We start from the raw sequence: 18,485 nt of genomic DNA, 5'->3' as shown, positions 1-18,485 counted from the left end.
AGCATTACAAAGCCCCATGCAGTTGAAACTAAATATGACACTTTCCTTTCCAGCCCACTCTCCCCTCCCCCCTGCCCAAGCATGTGGGAAGCTTCAACTAATTGCTCATACTTTTGTTATTTGCTTTTGAATTTTTATGAAGTAGAGGGCCTGAAATGGAAATTTGGTTAATCTGGCAGCATGACCTGATTTGAATAGTGGCTGTTGGAGATTTGCTCAGTAGAGCCCACTTCTAATATACTTACAGCCCCAATTCAGTTAAATTATCAGCTTGAGGATGGTTCCCTTTTTTTTCCCCCTCCCATTTGCACTGACATGATTATATTCCAGATCCAAAGCTACGTGTCAATTTTTAATTAGGTGCTAGGCTTCTCTTCATGAGAGATTTTCTGTTTAGCCATTTTAAAATAAAGTGCCAGCACCCCCTGGGGTACCCTACAATCACGACTGGCCAGGCTTATAGGAATGATGTGCTCTGAGAGAGATGTCTGTCAGCCATTCTCCAGAGAAGTACCTGGGCCTAGGTATTCGGGTTTTTTTAGCACATTATAGTGTTATGCTTAATGGTGACAATTGTAAGGATACAGCAGAAATAGATGCTAATGCTAGCTATGTTACATCTGCTGTTTCCAGAATCTTGGGTCCTAGCAGAAATTGAGTACCAGGAACACCTCTAGTTTTCCCTGCAAAGGGCTTTGAGGCCAGGTGGGTCACACTTGTTCACTCTACTTCTGCCATTCCTATCTCTCCTGAGGTGCAGAGAATAATTGAACATGTAAAACATGTACAACTATGCTTCTTACAAACTTCCAGATTTTTAGTAGTACTAACCCTAGACTTAGTGGAGAAGTAGTAGGCTAATGGAGAATCATTTTCCACCAGCTCTGAATGTAGCTTTCTATCTGGAACCCTCTGCTACTACAGAGGGCATATGGTTCTGCAGTTAGTGAAAAGGTATTGGCACATGGGCAGACAAGGTTCTTTGGGTGAATCTGATCTTTTATTAGACCAACTTAAATAGTTGGAAAAATTTTTCTTAGCAAGCATTCGGGTTTAAAAATCTTTTGTCAGGCTCAGAAAGCATCTGCAGTTGGTGTGTGCTCTTCTGCATTTTTTCTCAAGTTTTGAGATGCTAGATGAAAAACTCGAATATTTGACCAGATTGAACCACTGCCTTAGAAAAGAATAATGACCTGGTGGGTCAGGAAATGGTCCAACAATGTATGTGGTATTCTGACAAAACTCTCTGAAGAGGGGTAGGGTCTGGCTGATAGAAATGGACTGTCCTCTTGAAAACACGGACTTATCAGGGCTGAGTGAGCTCTGGCTCTTGCTTGTGTAATGTTAGTGATTTTTTTTTTTTTAAGGTTTTATTTTAAGGTTTCCATTTATTGCTATCTGTTTTACTGAAAATAATTTTGGACATTTTAAAATTTATTATTAGTTACTGAGGCAAATTTTAATGTCAAGTACCCCACTAGGTGCTGCTGGTGTGTGTGTACGCACACGCATATTTAAAATATAAACCAGAGAGGTTGTGAACTTAATACTGCATAATCCTTACAGCAAATGGAGACTGGTATCTTAAAATCTCTGTGAGCACATTCACTAGTGGCTGTAAACAGGGTAACCTTCCTTTGGAGTAAGTCCACTGAGTCTTTGTCTTCAGATACAAAGCAAATTGTTCTGGGGTAAACACCTTTTAGAAACTGGAGAAATGGGATGCTGGAATAAAGGGTTTGAAGCGATGGTCCCACTTCCATGAGATAGCATGGAAAAGTCAATGGGAAGAGCATCAGGTATCTGAACAGTGAGAGGTAAAGAACAGTCTGAAGAGAAAGACCCCCCCCAACTATGGAGGGGAAGGTAAAATACCCCCACCCCATTGCTTTGCAGTGTGAATGCTAACATTCACTTTGTTGCCGGGGCCAGACTCACACTTCCAGCAGTAAACCTAGAGCATAAGGAGGGCTGGGTTCTCCAGGAGGATTCCCCAAGCATTTCCTCTCTGCTTGTTCTATTTGGAACATTGTTTCTCCCAACTCATGAAATGAGCTTTGTAACCCAGGTGTACTGCTGCAATACCAACACTACCTGTGAGTGCTTTGTGTGGCTCTAGTGTCTCCCCCACCCATCCTTGTTAGAGCAACTTAAAATAGCATATGCCATGTTATGAGTGAGATACTCTGGGAGAAGCCAAGAACACAAAGACCAAAAAAGAATAGTTAAAAGTACTGTGTAATTTTTATCCTTTGCAGCTCTTATAGAAAGAACCTGGGTCAGCCAGAGTGCTCAGCATTACTGGGCTTCATGAAAGAGGGTGCATGTGTCTGGGAAAGGAAATAGAGGCATGGGACTCAGGTGTGTAACTTGGTTAAAAGAGAAAGGAAATGGAGTGATGAAAGCAGGGAAGGTGGGAGGAGCCAAGAAGTGCAGGGGTCTTGAAAAGGAAGAGCTTTTAAATTACTTGGAAGGGCAGATGAAGCCAGGGAGGGATCAGGCTTTGGTCAGAACAGAGAGAAAAGGCTTATGAAGCTGTCACTCCCTAATTTTGCTTTTAATCTTTGTGCTTCGTTAGCAGAAAACTATGTGAAAAAATATTTTTTATCAATACATCTAGAACGGATTTCAAGTGAATTCATTAGCACATAGGGTACTTCGTAAAAGTACATTATTAATCATTTCTTCTTTGTCCTGTTCTCAGCAGAGGGGCCACATGCTGAGATAACCTGGGGTCCAAAAAGATTGCCTCCTCCAGAGGTAATCTCTTCAGGGGAGTCAAGGCACTGTGGTGAGGTGGCTGCATTGCTGCAGCCTGTGTTGCACCTGTTCGGAGAATATGCGGACTAAAGTTAACAATATAGCAAAAACATAAGCATTGCTTTTGCTTATAAGTGTAGTAACTGCCTCAGTAATGACTGTCAAAGAATCTTGGTTGCCCCCTACTGTTCAGTAAGAAGCAGAGCTTCCCAGGAGCAAGCACTCAGTCTAGATCCCCTTGAATTTAATTATCCTCTCTTGCAGGAGATTTTCCAAGTGGTTCAAAATAATTCATCATTGTAGGAAAATGCAACATTTTCACTTCTGTTTTGCTCCTGAATTTCATCCTCCTCCTCCTCAGTGGGAGTAGCTGAGTGGTCCTGCTCTGACTCTGTCCTGGTATTGAAGAGTTGCTGTTCCAAGAAAGACCCCCCAAGGCCATACTGTTCATCATGTGTCTTCAATTCTGCAGGTGACACGTGGGGAGATCCCAGAACAAAGTTTGCAAACCTGGCAGATTTAAAGAGTTGCTGTCAGGCAGGAAGCAAACAAAGTACCTGTGAGTGCAGAGAACAAAGTCTAAACCTCATCCCTGCCTGCAGGAACCTGTATGTTTTGATGATACTTACAGCAGGAGTCCAGCATGAGGGATGTTGCACTTAAGTCTGAGGTAGGAAATCTCCATGACAAAGGACAAACAGCAAAAGGCAACAGTTAGCACAAAGCATTTGTCACTTGACTTAACTGTTTTCCTTCCTTGCCTCCGATAATTTGTTTTCCGAGTGGGAGTGGGGCTTTGTGACTGACTGAGTGAGGAACATCTGACTTGTTTCCCACACTGTCACTGTAGCTTTTGAGAGCTTATGTCCCATGCCCTACTCTGGGTTCAGTTTCCCTGTCTACTTTCCAAGGCTCTTTCTAAGTCTTAACTAAGATATGAAGAGGGCTTCATAGAGACACAGATGAGATGTGAATTGGTATATTTTTCAACTCATTTACTTTGGGCAGCTGGCAGTATTTGGATACAGCCTCATTCTTTTCCCTTTATGGTGGGGTGTCTCAGCAACACTGGGCGAATCAGATTTTTTGAAAAGCCAGAAAACGGATGTATAAAGCTGGTTTGGGGAAGTGTCAAAGGTAGGCATTTCTCAAACTAGTTTTAATTTGGTGTTAACTGATTATTCTAAGTAGATGGTGCCTCTTAAAGTTAGGAAGGGCACTCCAGGTGGCTGGGTAATGCACAGAACCTGCTTCTAATATTAAAAATATTCTTATTTTGGTTTTGCAGGCTGCAGTTCTAATGAATCTTATCGCCCTCAATCTTTGGCTGCCAGCCCCATTCTCTTTACAGTCCACCTTTACTTGTCATAGGTGTCTCTGCTAAGCTGTTCCAGGTACAGCTACTTCATTTATTTTGCTCCCCAGGAGCAGAGGATGCTACCTCCACAATGCTCCAAAGCTGAAACTGACTGACACTTCAAACCCCAGGTATAGCAAGTAAGGTCCCCAAGGCCCACACCCAAGAATTTTATTATAGGCCCTGGTGAGACAGCTACAAGAATCCCTTTGCAAGCTTTTGTGTGGTGCTGCATCAGGCACAGAACTGAAGCAATGCTGGTATTCTGCAAAACAGTGGGGCTATAATGCAGGCATCTACATTACATTAATGTTGATGTAATGTCTGCAGGGCACTGAGGCAGCATAAAGTTAGAAGTGCCTGCAAGTTCTAGGAATTAAACAACTATTTGTATACAGGAAGTCAATGTTTCCAAAGGTTTTGAAGATCATGCTTATACATTAAAATGCTGTCAGAAGTATTTGAATCATTCATATGACAGTACCCATAAATTGCATTTAATTATAAGAAAGATGAGATGCTTTCCTACTTATGAGGGGAGTGGAGCTTGGACACTGCTAGCCAGGATGGGAAATCTGGATCCCTGCAGAGCACGCGTAGCTCCTCCAAGGCTTTCGTGGTCTCTGTTTCCCCTTGGTCTCCATATTCTTCTTCAGTAAGATACAGAAACACTGACTTCTTTGATTTTAAAAGATTCTTGATTTTCCTACAAAAGAATACAGTCAATACTTCCAAGCTTGTCATGAGTATTGCTCATATATTACAAATGCATTACTTCCCTCCACCCCCTCCCAAATCTTTAATTCTCTTTCTGGCATCCACCACTAAAACATTATTTTCCCTCATTCTTATGAAGTCAAGATAAATGTATAGTTCAAAAGTACAGGATATTGATTCTGATTTTCATTCCCATGGCCCAACATGTCTGCCTGCCACCTCTGGGCCTGATCTAAAAATATGGAATTAAGAAGAAGCGAGCTTTGGATGAAGTATGTTGTATGTGCATGGCTGCATGTGTGTGCACACAGGTCAAGTCCACTAACTAGACAGCTGCTGATCTAGCAGTTTGAACACTCAAAATAGGCATGCATACTTTCCATAGATTTCATAGACTTTTGGGCTGGAAGGGACCCCAGAGGATTATTCAGTCCAGCCCCCTGCCCCAGGGGCAGGAAGTCAGCAGGGATCATAGGATCCCAGCAAGATAAGCATCCAAATTTGTCTTGAAGGCGTTCAAAGTGGGTACTTGAACTGCCTCCGGTGGCAGTCTGTTCCAAACCTTGGGAGCTCAGACAGTGAACTTCTTTCTTATGTCCAGCCTGAACCGGTCACAGTGGAGTTTGTGACTGTTCGATCTTGTCATCCCTTGGGGGGCTCTGGTGAACAGACGTTCCCCCAGATCCTGATGAGCGCCCCGATAAACTTATACGTGGCCACCAGATCAACCGAGCCTGTACTTTTCCCATTTAGCCCCATTGCTCTCAGCCTCTCATCATAATGTCTGTTCTCCTGACCTCTGATCATGCGTGTGGCTCTCCTCTGCACCCTCTCAAGCTTCTCCACATCCTTTTTGAACTGTGGAGCCCAAAACTGGATGCAGTACTCCAGCTGCGGCCTCACCAAGGCCGAGTACAGTGGAAAAATGACGTCCCGGGATCTGCTTGAGAAGCATCTATGGATGCAAGCCAGTGTTTTGTTCGCTTTACTAGCTGCAGCATCATATTGAAGGCTCATGTTCATTTTGTGGTCAACTATGACCCCCAAGTCCCTTTCATCTGTAGTGCTAACCAGAGTAGCACTACCAAGCCTATAAGCATGGTGCAGGTTTTTCCTCTCAAGGTGGAGAACCTTGCATTTTTCGGTGTTGAACACCATCAGGTTCTCATCTGCCCATTTCATGAGTTTGTCCGGATCCCCCTGGATCACCCTCCTATCCTCAGGTGTGGATGCTTTACCCCAGAATTTGGTGTCATCGGCGAACTTGGCCAGTCTGCCTCTGACACCAATGTCCACATCATTGATGAAGATGTTAAACTTTAGGGAACCTTCCAGGTAAATAATGCTTTCCAGATCTACTAGGAATTGCTGCATTGCTTACTTGATAACTTATTTTGATTGTGCAATTTTGAGACAATATTTGAGTAGTCAGAGACCAGAATGTTTATCATCTGCTGTGCTATTTTAGATGCTGCATGGCAATGTATAATACATTTAAAAATCTACTAGAAAATATACTGCACTTTTGCTTTCTCCCAACTGCCTTCTACTTTTTAATGTTGTGATGGCTTTGGAGGTAAGATAAGCCAGGGCTGGATGCCATAAGACTGAACTTTATATAAAAGCATCTGCTCTAGCCACCTGCATTCCTTCTTTTTTCCCTGGAAAAGGGGAACGGATTGAAGCTCTTTTTTGGTTCTTTTTGTCAGGACTAAATCTTGATTCAATTAAGGTCACAGGTAGAGAATAAGCTCTTAAATCTTAGTAACAGATTTGATTATTAACAATACCAACAGCACTTTGCTGCTTCTACAACGGTAGTGTCAAAGATGTGGCCTACAGAGCCCTATCATCCAGCCCACAGTACTGTCTGCGGGTCATAGATTAGACCCACGTGACGGAAGTGGTGTCCCCTGGACTGCCTCTGGTGCTGTCCATATGGTGCACAGGGCTGGTCTGTGGGTCAGATCTGGCTTTCAGACAGGCCTTGTACCAATCACTGAGCCTGCAGGGCCTGATAAGTTTGATACCCCTGCTCTGCAATCATTTGTCAGTTCAGGTTTGGGTTTGTTGTTTTGCAAATTTAAAAACAGCCAAAAATGAGAAGCTGTTGTTTCAGAATACACTAGAAACTGCATGAGATTTTAAGGTATGTTTATGCTGTGGAGACAGAATGCACCAGCTGGGATGCTCCAGTCATGCCACCCTCAAACACTCCTGCCAACTTTCTCCACACCCAGAAGTAGCCCAGTGAGGCCGCTTAAACCCTTAGTTTCCAGCACTGGGAGAGTTGCTGGAGATGATCCCAGCATGCTTCACCACCTGAGTTCTGAGTTTGGAGCATGCAGAGTGGGATGGGTAGGCAGGGCTTATTTTTCACCAGCAGCTGCACAAGTAGTGTACCAACAATGTACACCAGTGATTCTCAACAGGGGTGCCTGAGTTTGTTTCAAGAGTGTTGCCATGATTCTTCAGATAAACCCAGGGATTTCAAACTGGAATCCATAGTGTTACATATATTCTGACCTGTTTTGATCTTTCTGAGCTTTTTGCAAAAGAAGACTTGATCTGTTATAGTAAAAAAAAACAAATGAAAATGAAGAGCTTGCATTTTCTGAGGAGTGTCTTGTGTTTACCAAGGTAGAGAACCACTGGTATATACAGACCCTTAATGTTATTTTAACGTGATCTCCATGCTCTTGGCTCGGCAGTAGCAGTCAGTTACCAAAATTGCAGTCTAAATATGGGAGTCACCTTACAAAAATCCTCAAGCTATCTCTGGCTGCAGGCTGGGTATCTTTGGCTAAATACAGCTTTTGCTTAAATTGGGGTAAGTCCTAATGACTTCAGAGAAAACTAAGCCTGTAAGCAACAGATGCTATGCAACCTGTATTTGTTTGGAAAACCTGTGGCTTTGTTTCGGTGTAATGGCCATTTCAGCCTCTGCCCCATCTGTTGGTTCCTTGGTTCACCGCTGTTTTGTAGAAGGTGTACATTGCAAAGTTAAGGGACCAAGAGTACTGCATACTGCCTTAGCTAGAATGCTCTCTTACTGGAGATAATAGGCAGTATAAAAAGTTGGGGCTGCTTTTAGGGATGAAAACCACAGCTTGCTGACATTTTGTGATGCAGAAAGGCCTTAGGATTATCAATTAAGGCCTCCATGAGGGTGGATTCCAGCTCCAGCACAGAGCCTGGGTATATAAATGGGGCTCCATATAAACATGGAAGTCTGCCCATACTGCGCTTATTTTTGTTCTGAGGCCCAGTAAGAGCAGAATTGAAGACCCTGGCTAAACTGAAACCAATATCAAAACTCCTGTTGATTTCAGTGGAGCCAGATATTCAACACCTGGACTTTCCTTTTGATAGTGCTGACCAACTGACCTAGAACACTGTCAGTGTTTCTTAGGCTAACTGCTCTACCCTAAAGGCATCTGCAAAGAACTCTTGCTAAAAGTGCAAGTTCTGTTACACCTCAAAATGCCATGATGTTTTCAATGTCAAGGAGATGTGACAGCTACTGGTTACCATGTGCTACAGAGAAGGTATTACATTTGTACTTAAAGATATAGTCATAGTTCTCCATAGAAGGACCTTTGCGTGAAACACCTGCCTCAATCATTATTTAATTCTTATGTCTGAGGATTTTCAGCCTCTGCTCTGTCACTTTTTTCATTAAGTAAGGAATATGATTTGTATTAGTAACTAAGAACCTTAGTATGTGTGTTTTTTTTTTATTATTATTATCCTTTTAAATATTAACGTGATACATGCCTTGCATGTACATAAAATACATACCAACCTGCCCACATAACAGATCACACCAACAGGATAATGCAGGCCTTTGGAGCAGAGGATGACCACTATTATTGCATATGCAACCTCAGGGATAGTGACACTAAAATAAATCAAGAGGAAGGCTATCATTTGTAACGTCCATGTCAACAGGGTTATGCTTCGCTCATTTGTGAGTGGTCCATGCTTGTAGCAAACAGCAAAGCTGATAAAGCCAACAGTAAAAAAGTATCCTGTGAAAGCAGAAAAAGTGTCAGAGGACAGAAAGTTAACACAAGGTTAACTTTAAGGGTAGGTTAACAAAGATCATGGCTGCTACCTAGCCTGGCCTGCTGTACCTGCTGGATACCCCCTGCCACCTGCTGGATACTTGGGAATGCTCAGCAACAGGGGGCAGCAACCTAGTCTGCAGGCCAAATCTGGCCCACAGGCATAGGGCTTTGGGGACATTCACCAGCAGGGGGCTTCAGCAGCCGTTGCTTTCCCATGCTGATGTGGGAAAAAAACACTAGCTGTAGGTGCTCTACTTGTGCAACCACAGGGGGAGAAAGTGGCAGCAGTAGCTGAGTCCTAGTGCCCCCTCTGCCCCTAACTGGTTCAGTTTGGCCTACAGCCTTAAAAGGCTGCCAACAGCTGCTCTATAGGCCTGATACGTAAACTATAGGAAAAAAGTGGATGCAGTGATTGGTGTATTGCCTTGAACTGCTACAAAAGGCTGCATGTGAGCATTGGTAGGGGATATGATGAATCAGTGAGCTCTCCAGCCCTTTTGGCCACAACATTCCCTTTCCAGTCTGTACACCTCCTACCCCAGAGCTCCCACCAGAGGGGAAATTACAGCTACTGTCTGTCACCATAACCACCCTGTGCTTTCATAGTGGGTGTGAACTTGGAAATGACTGAAGAAAAAATATGGGCAAAATCTGCTCTCTTCCTAATGCTAATACATCAAATTCTTTATATAAGGATCTAATATGAATAAAAGCTTATTTGAATGGATTAGGAGCCTGCAGCATCCACCTACACATATTCATGATTAAAAAACAAAATTGATGACAGGGAGCTGAAAATATCAATTGTTTTCAATGTTTTATGTTTCTTATAACTATTAATCTGTCTGCTATGCAGTTCTCTTACCTAGTAGGTAGATTCTATATTCAGACCACAGCCACTTCATTCCCTCTTGCAAATAGTAAATAAAATAGAGAGAGGACATCCAGCATCCACTCATTAAAATCCAAAAGGTGCTGTGCTAAGAGTGAAAGAATGTGGTACACAAATTAGCCAGTTAGTTACTACTTATATGATCACAGCAATCAAATATCTCAATCAGTACTGGGGTCAAAATGAGCTTTAGACCTTGCAAACATACAAGAAGACACAGTTCTCCTCCTCAAAAGGATCACTATCTGACTCGCACATTCAATCGTTCCTCCTACCCACTGCATGGCACTCTGAAGTCTCCAGCCAAGACAGGTTAAATTGCTTTTGTCAACTTCCTGAAATGGATCACCATTTGGCGGTGCTGTCATGTTGCATCCTAACTCAGTATGTTAGTAAGTAATAGCCTTATCATATGAGAGACAGATATGTGGAAGCCAGAGCATCTGGAATGCATAAGTGCAGTGATGAGGTAAATTTACTTTTACAGAGGAAAAGTTATACTTTCATATTGACTGATAAGTAGTCTCATAAATAAGTTTAGCTATTATATGCTAAAAATACTCAGGTTTCAGAATAAACATTCACTATTTATCTGTTGGCTTTGGCCTTTGGGGTCAATTGTGTGCGATTCGGCTCTCATTTATCTTGGTTTTACATGGATGCAACATTCCCTCCCTCCCCAATAAGTAGAGTTCCTCTATTATAAAACTAGTACAGGAGCAGAATCTGGCCCTAGATTTTTCAGATGCTTTATTGTTCTCCAAATGACACACTTACCTTTGGAATAAATCTTTTCAATGTTAACAGGAGAAAGACTAGCGTAGCAAGGATACCCAGTACCGCTCCAGCCGAGTAATAAAACACAGCGCTTCTGTTAGGGGAAGCATCTTGATTTGTAAATACAATACTAATTTTATTTCAGAGATTAATCAGAATCCTAGACTAGAGGTGATGATTCTACTGGGAATAGCTCTTGTGGAGTGATTCCCATAGCAAGGAAGCTTTCTGGGTGGCACAGGCAGCTCCCTGTCATCATCTCAGAATAGAATGGAGATGGGAAAGGGTACAGCTTGGATTGGCATAGAAGGATTAATTAGTATTGCTCTAAGGGCCATTTGAGGTCCCAGACAGTTGAAATATGGAGAATTGGGATGGTTGTATAGAACCCAGCCTTCCCCCCGTTGAGAATAAACAAGTGCAGCTAAGATTTTAGCCCGAGTTAAACAAAAAAGCCCATCAGCCATGAGAATCAGAAATAACTTCATTGACATTTTATTACTCCCAATATTTACTTATTGCATTTCTCACGATCTTGAGCCCAAAAGAAACCTCCCCAGCTTTATTCTTATTTATTATGTTTCTATTCACTTAATTTCCTTGTCCACTCTGTTGTAATTTTTGGAGTGCAAAACAATTTTGATCTAATTGCATCAACCTTAGAAAAAGCACCTAATGCTTTTAGATTGTATAGGCTTATTACAAAATCTGAAGTCTAGGCAAAATTTAACCCAACAGTGACTGGAAGATCATCAATAAATGTTAAAATTGTAAAAGTGGCACAGTGCATCAAAGTAAGATGAATAAAAAATTAACTGATTTTATGATGACAAGCACTGTACCAGGAGACAAAATAACTTCAGACATCTTCCCTTACATGTTTTACAAAGCCCATGCACTAGACTGTCTCTGAGGTGCACCCACGTGCATAGGGTAGCATAAAGGTGACAGCAGAGAGCAGAGCCCTCAACAACCTCACAAACAGTTCCTCCTTCTGCACCATGGAATGAGACTTTTGTAATCTTCCTTAATGCAACAAACCCAGGCATTCAGTCAACTTTTCTGGTCTACAGCAGGGGAGGATGATGTTTGTGCTGACATCTTTGTAAGGAGTATCTGAGGTACAGTCCTGTGTCTTCCCCCATGTGCTAGAAGCCATGTCCAGAAATAACCGTGTAGGTGACAAATCCTTAAGCCACAGCATTTCCCTACAATGGCCCTGCTGTAGATAGGTATAATAGGGCCACAAAGAACCACTGCTATTATAGATTGTAAATTGACAATTTTCTCATTTAATTAAAAAAATGTTTATGATCTTTGTCTGCTGATGGATAGCAACTAACCCAGGATGCAGCTACCCTAATAATACCAAGATAAGGAAACTAATACTCACCTACTCAAGGTGTTCGCAAAATAGAACAGGAAAACACCTGCTACAAACAAAAGGAAAAGCTTCTTATCCACCACTGCAAAACAAAAGTTAGATATTTAGGCTAATTTATCCAAGGACTTTTAATTGTGTAAATATTACCAGAAAAGTCTGTTCTCTTTGAATAACTTGCTACTCAGAATGTAGGATTCAGATGGCACTGACATTATGATCTGGTCCACTCATAGGATAAATGAAAAGTATCACTCTACTTACTATTTCGTTCTACACTCACAGCATAGGATGTGTTCTTGAGAGGCTGAATTCTGAAACACATTTTTTCTCCATACTGAATTATGTTTATGTTGGTTTCTTTAAATGTCTCTGATTGCCAGAAGCTCTGAACAACACACTTGGCAAATGCAAAAACATTTTCTGAATTTTGACAATTGCTTTCCTCTGAAATAGGCACAAACTCGAACATTTCTGTGCTGTTAATTTTCACCTGCAAAAAATGCAAAACATGCACACTAGGAACTCAGAACCATATGTCTGTTTTGAAAGACACACATGTTATTCATACATAAGGCAGGGAGAAATAACAGAGTATGGGACTATAGAATAGTAAGGCAACTGTCAGCCCCTTAAATCAGTTGTTTAGTCCTCCTCAGTCTGGTCTTTAGAGTTGACATTACCAAGAGCTCAATGAGGTTAAATGGTCTCTGTCAGTGTAAGGATCCAACCAAAGGTTCAAGTCTTCATGATACGTATTGTTAACTCATCACTGACATCTATCTACCCACAATTTATGCCAGAAAATCATACTCACTTTCCAAATGGGCTACAGCAGGTTGAACTGACTACTCCTGTAGCTTTTTGTGGATAATAATGTTATATGAATATTAGAGGAGACCGAGAAGGAAAATAAAAGCCATCAGAACAGAGAAGAAAGGGAGAAAGAAGCAGAAATAAAAATACCAGCCCTCTTTTCTTCAAGGGCTGATCTGTAAGAAATCTTGTCCACCTTCTTGCATGGAAAATCTTCTTGATGTTTAGATTGTGAGCTACTAAGTCTGGGCACCTTTAATGACAAATATGGCCACAAGAAGTATGTATGGCTAGCACTTTGCTGTGGGAAATCTTAGCCACCCCCATTTCAGCATTTATCCCCAGAATATTTTCTCCCGGTTGCTGAAAGATACTATCAGGGCCTCCACGTATTCATATCTAAAAATAAACGTGTGTTCCATGTACCTGGAGAAGGAAGTCCCATTCCCCCAACAGAGGTGAAATGAAATAGTTTGTTGCCCCCATACAGGGAGCCCACCTCTCTGAAGAAGTAAAGGACAGTCTGAAGAAGTAGAGACAGAGAGTGGATCCTCAAATGACCTCACAGGGAAAAAAATATGTGCCCAAAGTTACCACTGTTTTCAATGGAATTTGAGATGTCTTTCTTGTGCTTTGCAGCTCAGATCTCAACATATACATTTTTTAAGTTGCCCCCTGACTACTCCAGTTACACAGATGATATTATGTAGCCTTGATCTTTTTCCTACCTGTAACAGGGCAGCCGGGCCCGTTAAGGGAGGCAGCCAGGGGGTAGGAGCCAAGGTGTGCATGATTAGCCAAAAGTTAAAACCCTAAGGGTAGAAACAGCAAGGAGCTCAAGCTGGGAAAGAACAGTTCATGGTCAGGAGGCAGCACTGAATCCAAAAGAGCTTGTTATTAAGAAGGGGCCAAACTACAGGAGCCTTCCTTGCTGCCTCGAGAAATGTAAAGTTTTGCTTTACCTACCTGCTTGTTTGGGGCACAGATTATTGTTTGTATTAAGAAGACTGGCTGAGGGGCTCCATGGGGAGTTAGCGCACCAACCTTCTTGCACTACTATTAAAATAGTCACCATCTAATATACAGTATGCCCAAGGTTTGAGGAGTTGTTTCAGTCTCCGCAATAAAGCAAGTAAGAAACCTCAAATAATCAAATCACCCATGCCAAATGTGAGAGTCATACACCACTGTAAGATGATTATATCACCTATGTAAGCCTTGGCACCTGTAATACAGTATCTAGATCATATTCTTTACTGGAAAAAAATCCAATATGAAATGTATTATACATCTGAAGCACAATCAAGAAAGTGGAATCTTACCTGAATTGCTGACCAGATATATTTGAAATCCATTCTTCTATTTTGCACGTAACAGTAACAGTGTGAATTTACTTTGTGGAGCATTTCTGTTTCCTTCAAATAGATACAGTTTTCATCTAGAGGAAAAATAGTGTTAAACTGAGTCTATGGCAAAGTATAATAATGCATTGTTTCCACTTAAACTAGTATTTAATATTCTAGGAACCAAAGGCAATTTGCATGAAGCCTAACACATTACACTATGTACAGTTTTCTAAAGTAATTTCCATTTGAGACTTTGGCTTCTAAGTCACTTTTGAAAATCTGGGTGGGGGGAAGGCTGCTACTATTTTGATATAAAATGTGGGCCAAATTCACTGCTGGCTAAATGGGTGCACTTCCATTGAAATCTGTGCTTATCCCAAAAGTAAATTTGACTGCACAAGTCTAAAGAGGTAAACAGGCTTACAGATTCAAGCCTTCTAATGTACAACACTGCTGGTGAAGGCAGAAGTTGTAGCCATAATGCCACAAACCATTCCCAGTAGCGAAACGCCATAATTCTGTAATTTTTAAACAGTGTATTAAAAAAATTATACTCTCTCAGATAATTTACTGTCATTGTTTTTCCCATATATTCTGAACAGTAACATAAATTTAGTGGTAATACTTTGTAGTGAGGGCAATTAGGTGTCTTTAGACAAATTTTCACTGTCACCTGGACTGCTAATCAGTCACTCCCACTGTCTTATTACACTGAAGTTTTTAGACTCCATACCACTTTCAGGATTAGATGCATTCCTCAGAATAGAAATGTGCCTGAAAAATGGGGCACAAACAGCCCCACTCTGCCCTGTTGCATGTGCAGCACCTTCCTAACTGCTCAGCCCACCTCCAGGAGCAGAGGCAGGAAGCAGAAACTAGAATATGTACTGTAGTCTGTACTAGGGGCAGTGGCTGCTGAATGAGAGCCTGGGAGCTGCAATGTTAAATCCTTAGGGTCCATTAGTTGGACAGCCCTGATTTAACTAAATCACTTAGGTTAAACTAAAGCAGCTTTCCTGTGCAGAAAGGTTTCTGACCAGTTAAGTCTCACCCATACTGAAGCTTATGGAAGCTGAACATCTTCAGGCCAGAGATAAATATAGCCTATGGTCTAAGTAGCAATCCCCATGCAGATGCTTATCATCACTCTCATCAAAGCAATAGCACAAATAGCTTGACATCTGGATGACAAAATATTGGATGACAAGCTCTTTCATGAACTAGTACCTCCCGAGACTTGGGGCACCATTTGTAGTCAGTGGCAAGCAGGGACCATCTGCAGAAGCCAGCGGATGTCGGCAGCGGCGAGTGGGGACTGTCTGCAGAAGGGGAGGTACATGCCTTCCCTATGCATTGCCTCTTTCTTGCTAACTAACTGCTCCTCCACAGAGAGAGATCAACACCTGAAGTGACAATGAGTAGTACTCGGCCTTGGTGAAGCCGCAGCTGGAGTACTGCATCCAGTTTTGGGCTCCACAATTCAAAAAGGATGTGGAGAAGCTTGAGAGGGTGCAGAGGAGAGCCACACACATGATCAGAGGTCAGGAAAACAGACCTTATGATGAGAGGCTGAGAGCCATGGGGCTCTTCAGCCTGGAAAAGCGCAGGCTCAGGGGTGATCTGGTGGCCACGTATAAGTTTATTGGGATGCTCATCAGGATCTGGGGGAATGTCTGTTGACCAAAGCGCCCCAAGGGATGACAAGATCGAACAGTCACAAACTCCGCCACAACCAATTCAGGCTGGACATAAGAAAGAACTTCTTCACTGTCCAAGCCCCCAAGTTTTGGAATAGACTACTGCTGGAGGTGGTTCAAGCACCCACTTTGAACACTTTCAAGACAAATTTGGATGCTTATCTTACTGGGATCCTATGTTCCCCGATTATTTTCTGGCCCTGGGGCAGGGGGCTGGACTCGATGATCCTTCAGGGTCCCTTCCAGCCCAAATGTCTATGAAATATATGAAAGTTTACGATTTGGTGGCAATGGTCACTAGCTGCCCATATACTACGTATCACCCTGGGCTCTATAGGCTGCATAATGTTGCCTCATCCCTTGGGGCAAGGGCAGGAAGTGGCAGCCAGAGGAGGAGCACAAAGGCTCTGGCTGCTGTTGCAGCTGTAGTGATGGGGTGGGGGAGTAGGGGCTGGGTAAGAGCCCAGGAGCCACCAGTTGGACAGCTCTGAGTTAATGGGTGGGCACCCACATAAAAACAAAGAGTAAGGCAAGGAGATGCCATTCTCTGAGCAGGGCTGTACCTCAGTCTGAACACTCTGCACATAATTTATCTTTCCTGCAAAGTAACAAGTTCTTAGGGAAGGAACCATCTGTCTATGGAAACAAGCGACCACAGACCTGCTAGACTTATGATCAGCTGAAGGGTTCAAAGGCAGCCCCAACACCAGGGACCTCCAATGCAAGCAGATGACAAACTAGTAATGCCTCATGACTAGAAACCATGACTCAGAACAGCCTGTTTTCATTGTCCTTTTAAGCTAAGAGGTGTACACTTCCCTCAGCTATCTTGAACCAGACTAAAATGAGAGCTTAAAAGTAGGGATGCACTGAAAGATATGTTTGGGGCCAATACTGATAGCCAATTTTTAAGGACCCATATCGCCCAACACTGATCTGATTTCCAATACAGCTGCGTACAGCTGGTAAATCTGTGGTGGGAGGGGAGGGGGGAGACACTAGACTTACCAGCTGCATGCAGCTCTCCATGCTGCCAGCTCTGCTCCTCTCTGCCTATGTGCTGCCCTGCAGCTGCACGCATGCACAGGCCATTTATCGGCCAAATGATAAGCTACATCAGGCCAATTTCCAATATACACAATTTTCTTTATATCTGTGCCAATCTGATATCGGACTGATGCATCAGTATACCTCCACTGAAAAGACACTGTCATCTTAAAAGTAACCCTTTTATCTCATAGTTGGTAGGGTTGAGGAACCTAAGCAGATCATCAAGTCCAACCCCCTGCAATGGGCAAGAAAAAATGCTATCTGCAAATGTTTTATCTATTATAACTGAAAGATGAGGGGGAAACATTTTTTTGCTTTGTATAGTTCTTGTATTTACCAGCATGTTGTTTAAAGACATGTTCACTTTCCCTTGATAGATCAGTTTCCCCCTTGTATTTGTGTGTAAACTCCGCATTAAGCAACAGAAAGCATCATTCTATACAAAATTGTCTAGCAGAGGATCTCTCTAAAACTATTTTGACAGGGTTTTTTTCCTCCTTTTAATTGATAAAAGTGCAAGTGGAGGATTTCTCTGCAAAGCCTGCCTCTGGCACAATAAGAGGCTGGATCGGTATTCTGCAGGATCCATAAAAACCAAGAAAAAGCTAGTATCCTTTGCATGCCATGCCAAAGTTGAGGAGGAGAATGAACCCCATTTCCTCACCTCCCCAACGCTGGCCACCACTATCAATCACTACCAGTGCAAAACAAGGGCCGTGGGTTGCCCTGTGAGAACCCAATGTGGATCCAACCTGTCACTACCCGAAGTCTCTCGGGAGCCAGAGCCATGTCCCAAAAGGGGCTGAGCAAGTGGCCTACTGACTGCACTTCCTAGGCAGGAGGGAGGTTTTTGAGAGGGACGTGAATGTTTCGGGCGGAGCATGGGATGAGCCCGCAGCTCTCCGGAAGATGGAAACAGAGGCAGGAGAAGCCCTCGGGCTCCTCGCTCGGAAACCAGCTGCCGGGTCCCGCTCCTCACTGGGGAGTTACGAGCAATGACAAGTAAATAAGACGACTTCTTGGCACCATTGTTTTCAGTGTACGAGTTCTCAGAAAATGCAGTAACTAGAGCTTCCCAGGAGATACTTCCCCGGGGAAGGACAGGGCCCAGCCGCGCGCTCACCCCGGGGACGCTGCGGGGGACAGCCCCCAGCGTTACCTGCGGGCGCTGCCACGAGGGGCAGGGACAGGGGTAGGGACAGAAGCAGCAGCGGCAGGCGCCGCAGCACCGAGCCCGCCCAACGCATGGGCCGCGGCGACGGTTTGAAGCGGGCGCGCAGCACCAGACCCGACAAATCCGGGCCCGAGCCGAGCAGCACTGACTGGCCTGGGCCACCCCCAGAGCTGGCGCGCAGGCGCAAGCGCAGGCGTGGGTAGGGTCGAGAATGGGCGATCGATTGGCTATGGCTGGCGGGGCTGAGCGCCCCCGCTTGGGACACCCCGGCACAGGCTGGATGAGAGTGGGGAGGGAAGCTCTGCCGGGTCCCTGCCCCAGTCTCTGGCCGCGCAGGGGCGGGGGGCGCAGCAGCTGCTCGGACCAGGAAGTCCCGGATGTGCCCCCCCCTTGGGGCGGGGGCGGGCGCCGAGAAGCAGCTGTTGCCCCGTCACGTGACCGCGTACGT

General features: G+C 43.6%; 1 protein-coding gene across 1 annotated transcript; it reads right to left on the bottom strand.

Annotated features, from left to right (window-relative positions):
- Window positions 1-1,351: 1,351 nt before the first annotated feature.
- NEMP2 (nuclear envelope integral membrane protein 2) lies at window positions 1,352-18,463 on the bottom strand. Its single transcript, XM_090045236.1, has 9 exons — window positions 18,023-18,463; window positions 14,093-14,208; window positions 12,219-12,447; window positions 11,967-12,039; window positions 10,574-10,667; window positions 9,770-9,884; window positions 8,640-8,865; window positions 4,647-4,823; window positions 1,352-2,826 (listed from the first exon to the last, which is right to left on the bottom strand). Exons 1-9 carry the CDS (start codon window positions 18,108-18,110, stop codon window positions 2,679-2,681), a joined length of 1,266 nt encoding a protein of 421 aa, XP_089901362.1. The 5' UTR covers window positions 18,111-18,463; the 3' UTR covers window positions 1,352-2,678.
- Window positions 18,464-18,485: the final 22 nt, after the last annotated feature.

The sequence above is a fragment of the Crocodylus siamensis genome, chromosome 4 (genome assembly GCF_052110815.1).
Source record: "Crocodylus siamensis isolate JL-2025a chromosome 4, ASM5211081v1, whole genome shotgun sequence".
Taxonomy (NCBI): Eukaryota; Metazoa; Chordata; order Crocodylia; family Crocodylidae; genus Crocodylus; species Crocodylus siamensis.
This window is presented reverse-complemented; position numbering and strand designations above follow the sequence as displayed.

Bases quoted from the DNA above. Each gene is read 5' to 3' on its own strand.
- NEMP2 (XM_090045236.1), bottom strand. From the start codon at position 18,110: ATGCGTTGGGCGGGCTCGGTGCTGCGGCGCCTGCCGCTGCTGCTTCTG. The intron at 12,040-12,218 runs GTAAGTAGAGTG...TTTGTTTTGCAG, and splicing joins TGTGAGTGTAGAACGAAATA to TGGTGGATAAGAAGCTTTTC. The intron at 4,824-8,639 runs GTTGGTATGTAT...ATTCTTTTGTAG, and splicing joins GTGATCTGTTATGTGGGCAG to GAAAATCAAGAATCTTTTAA.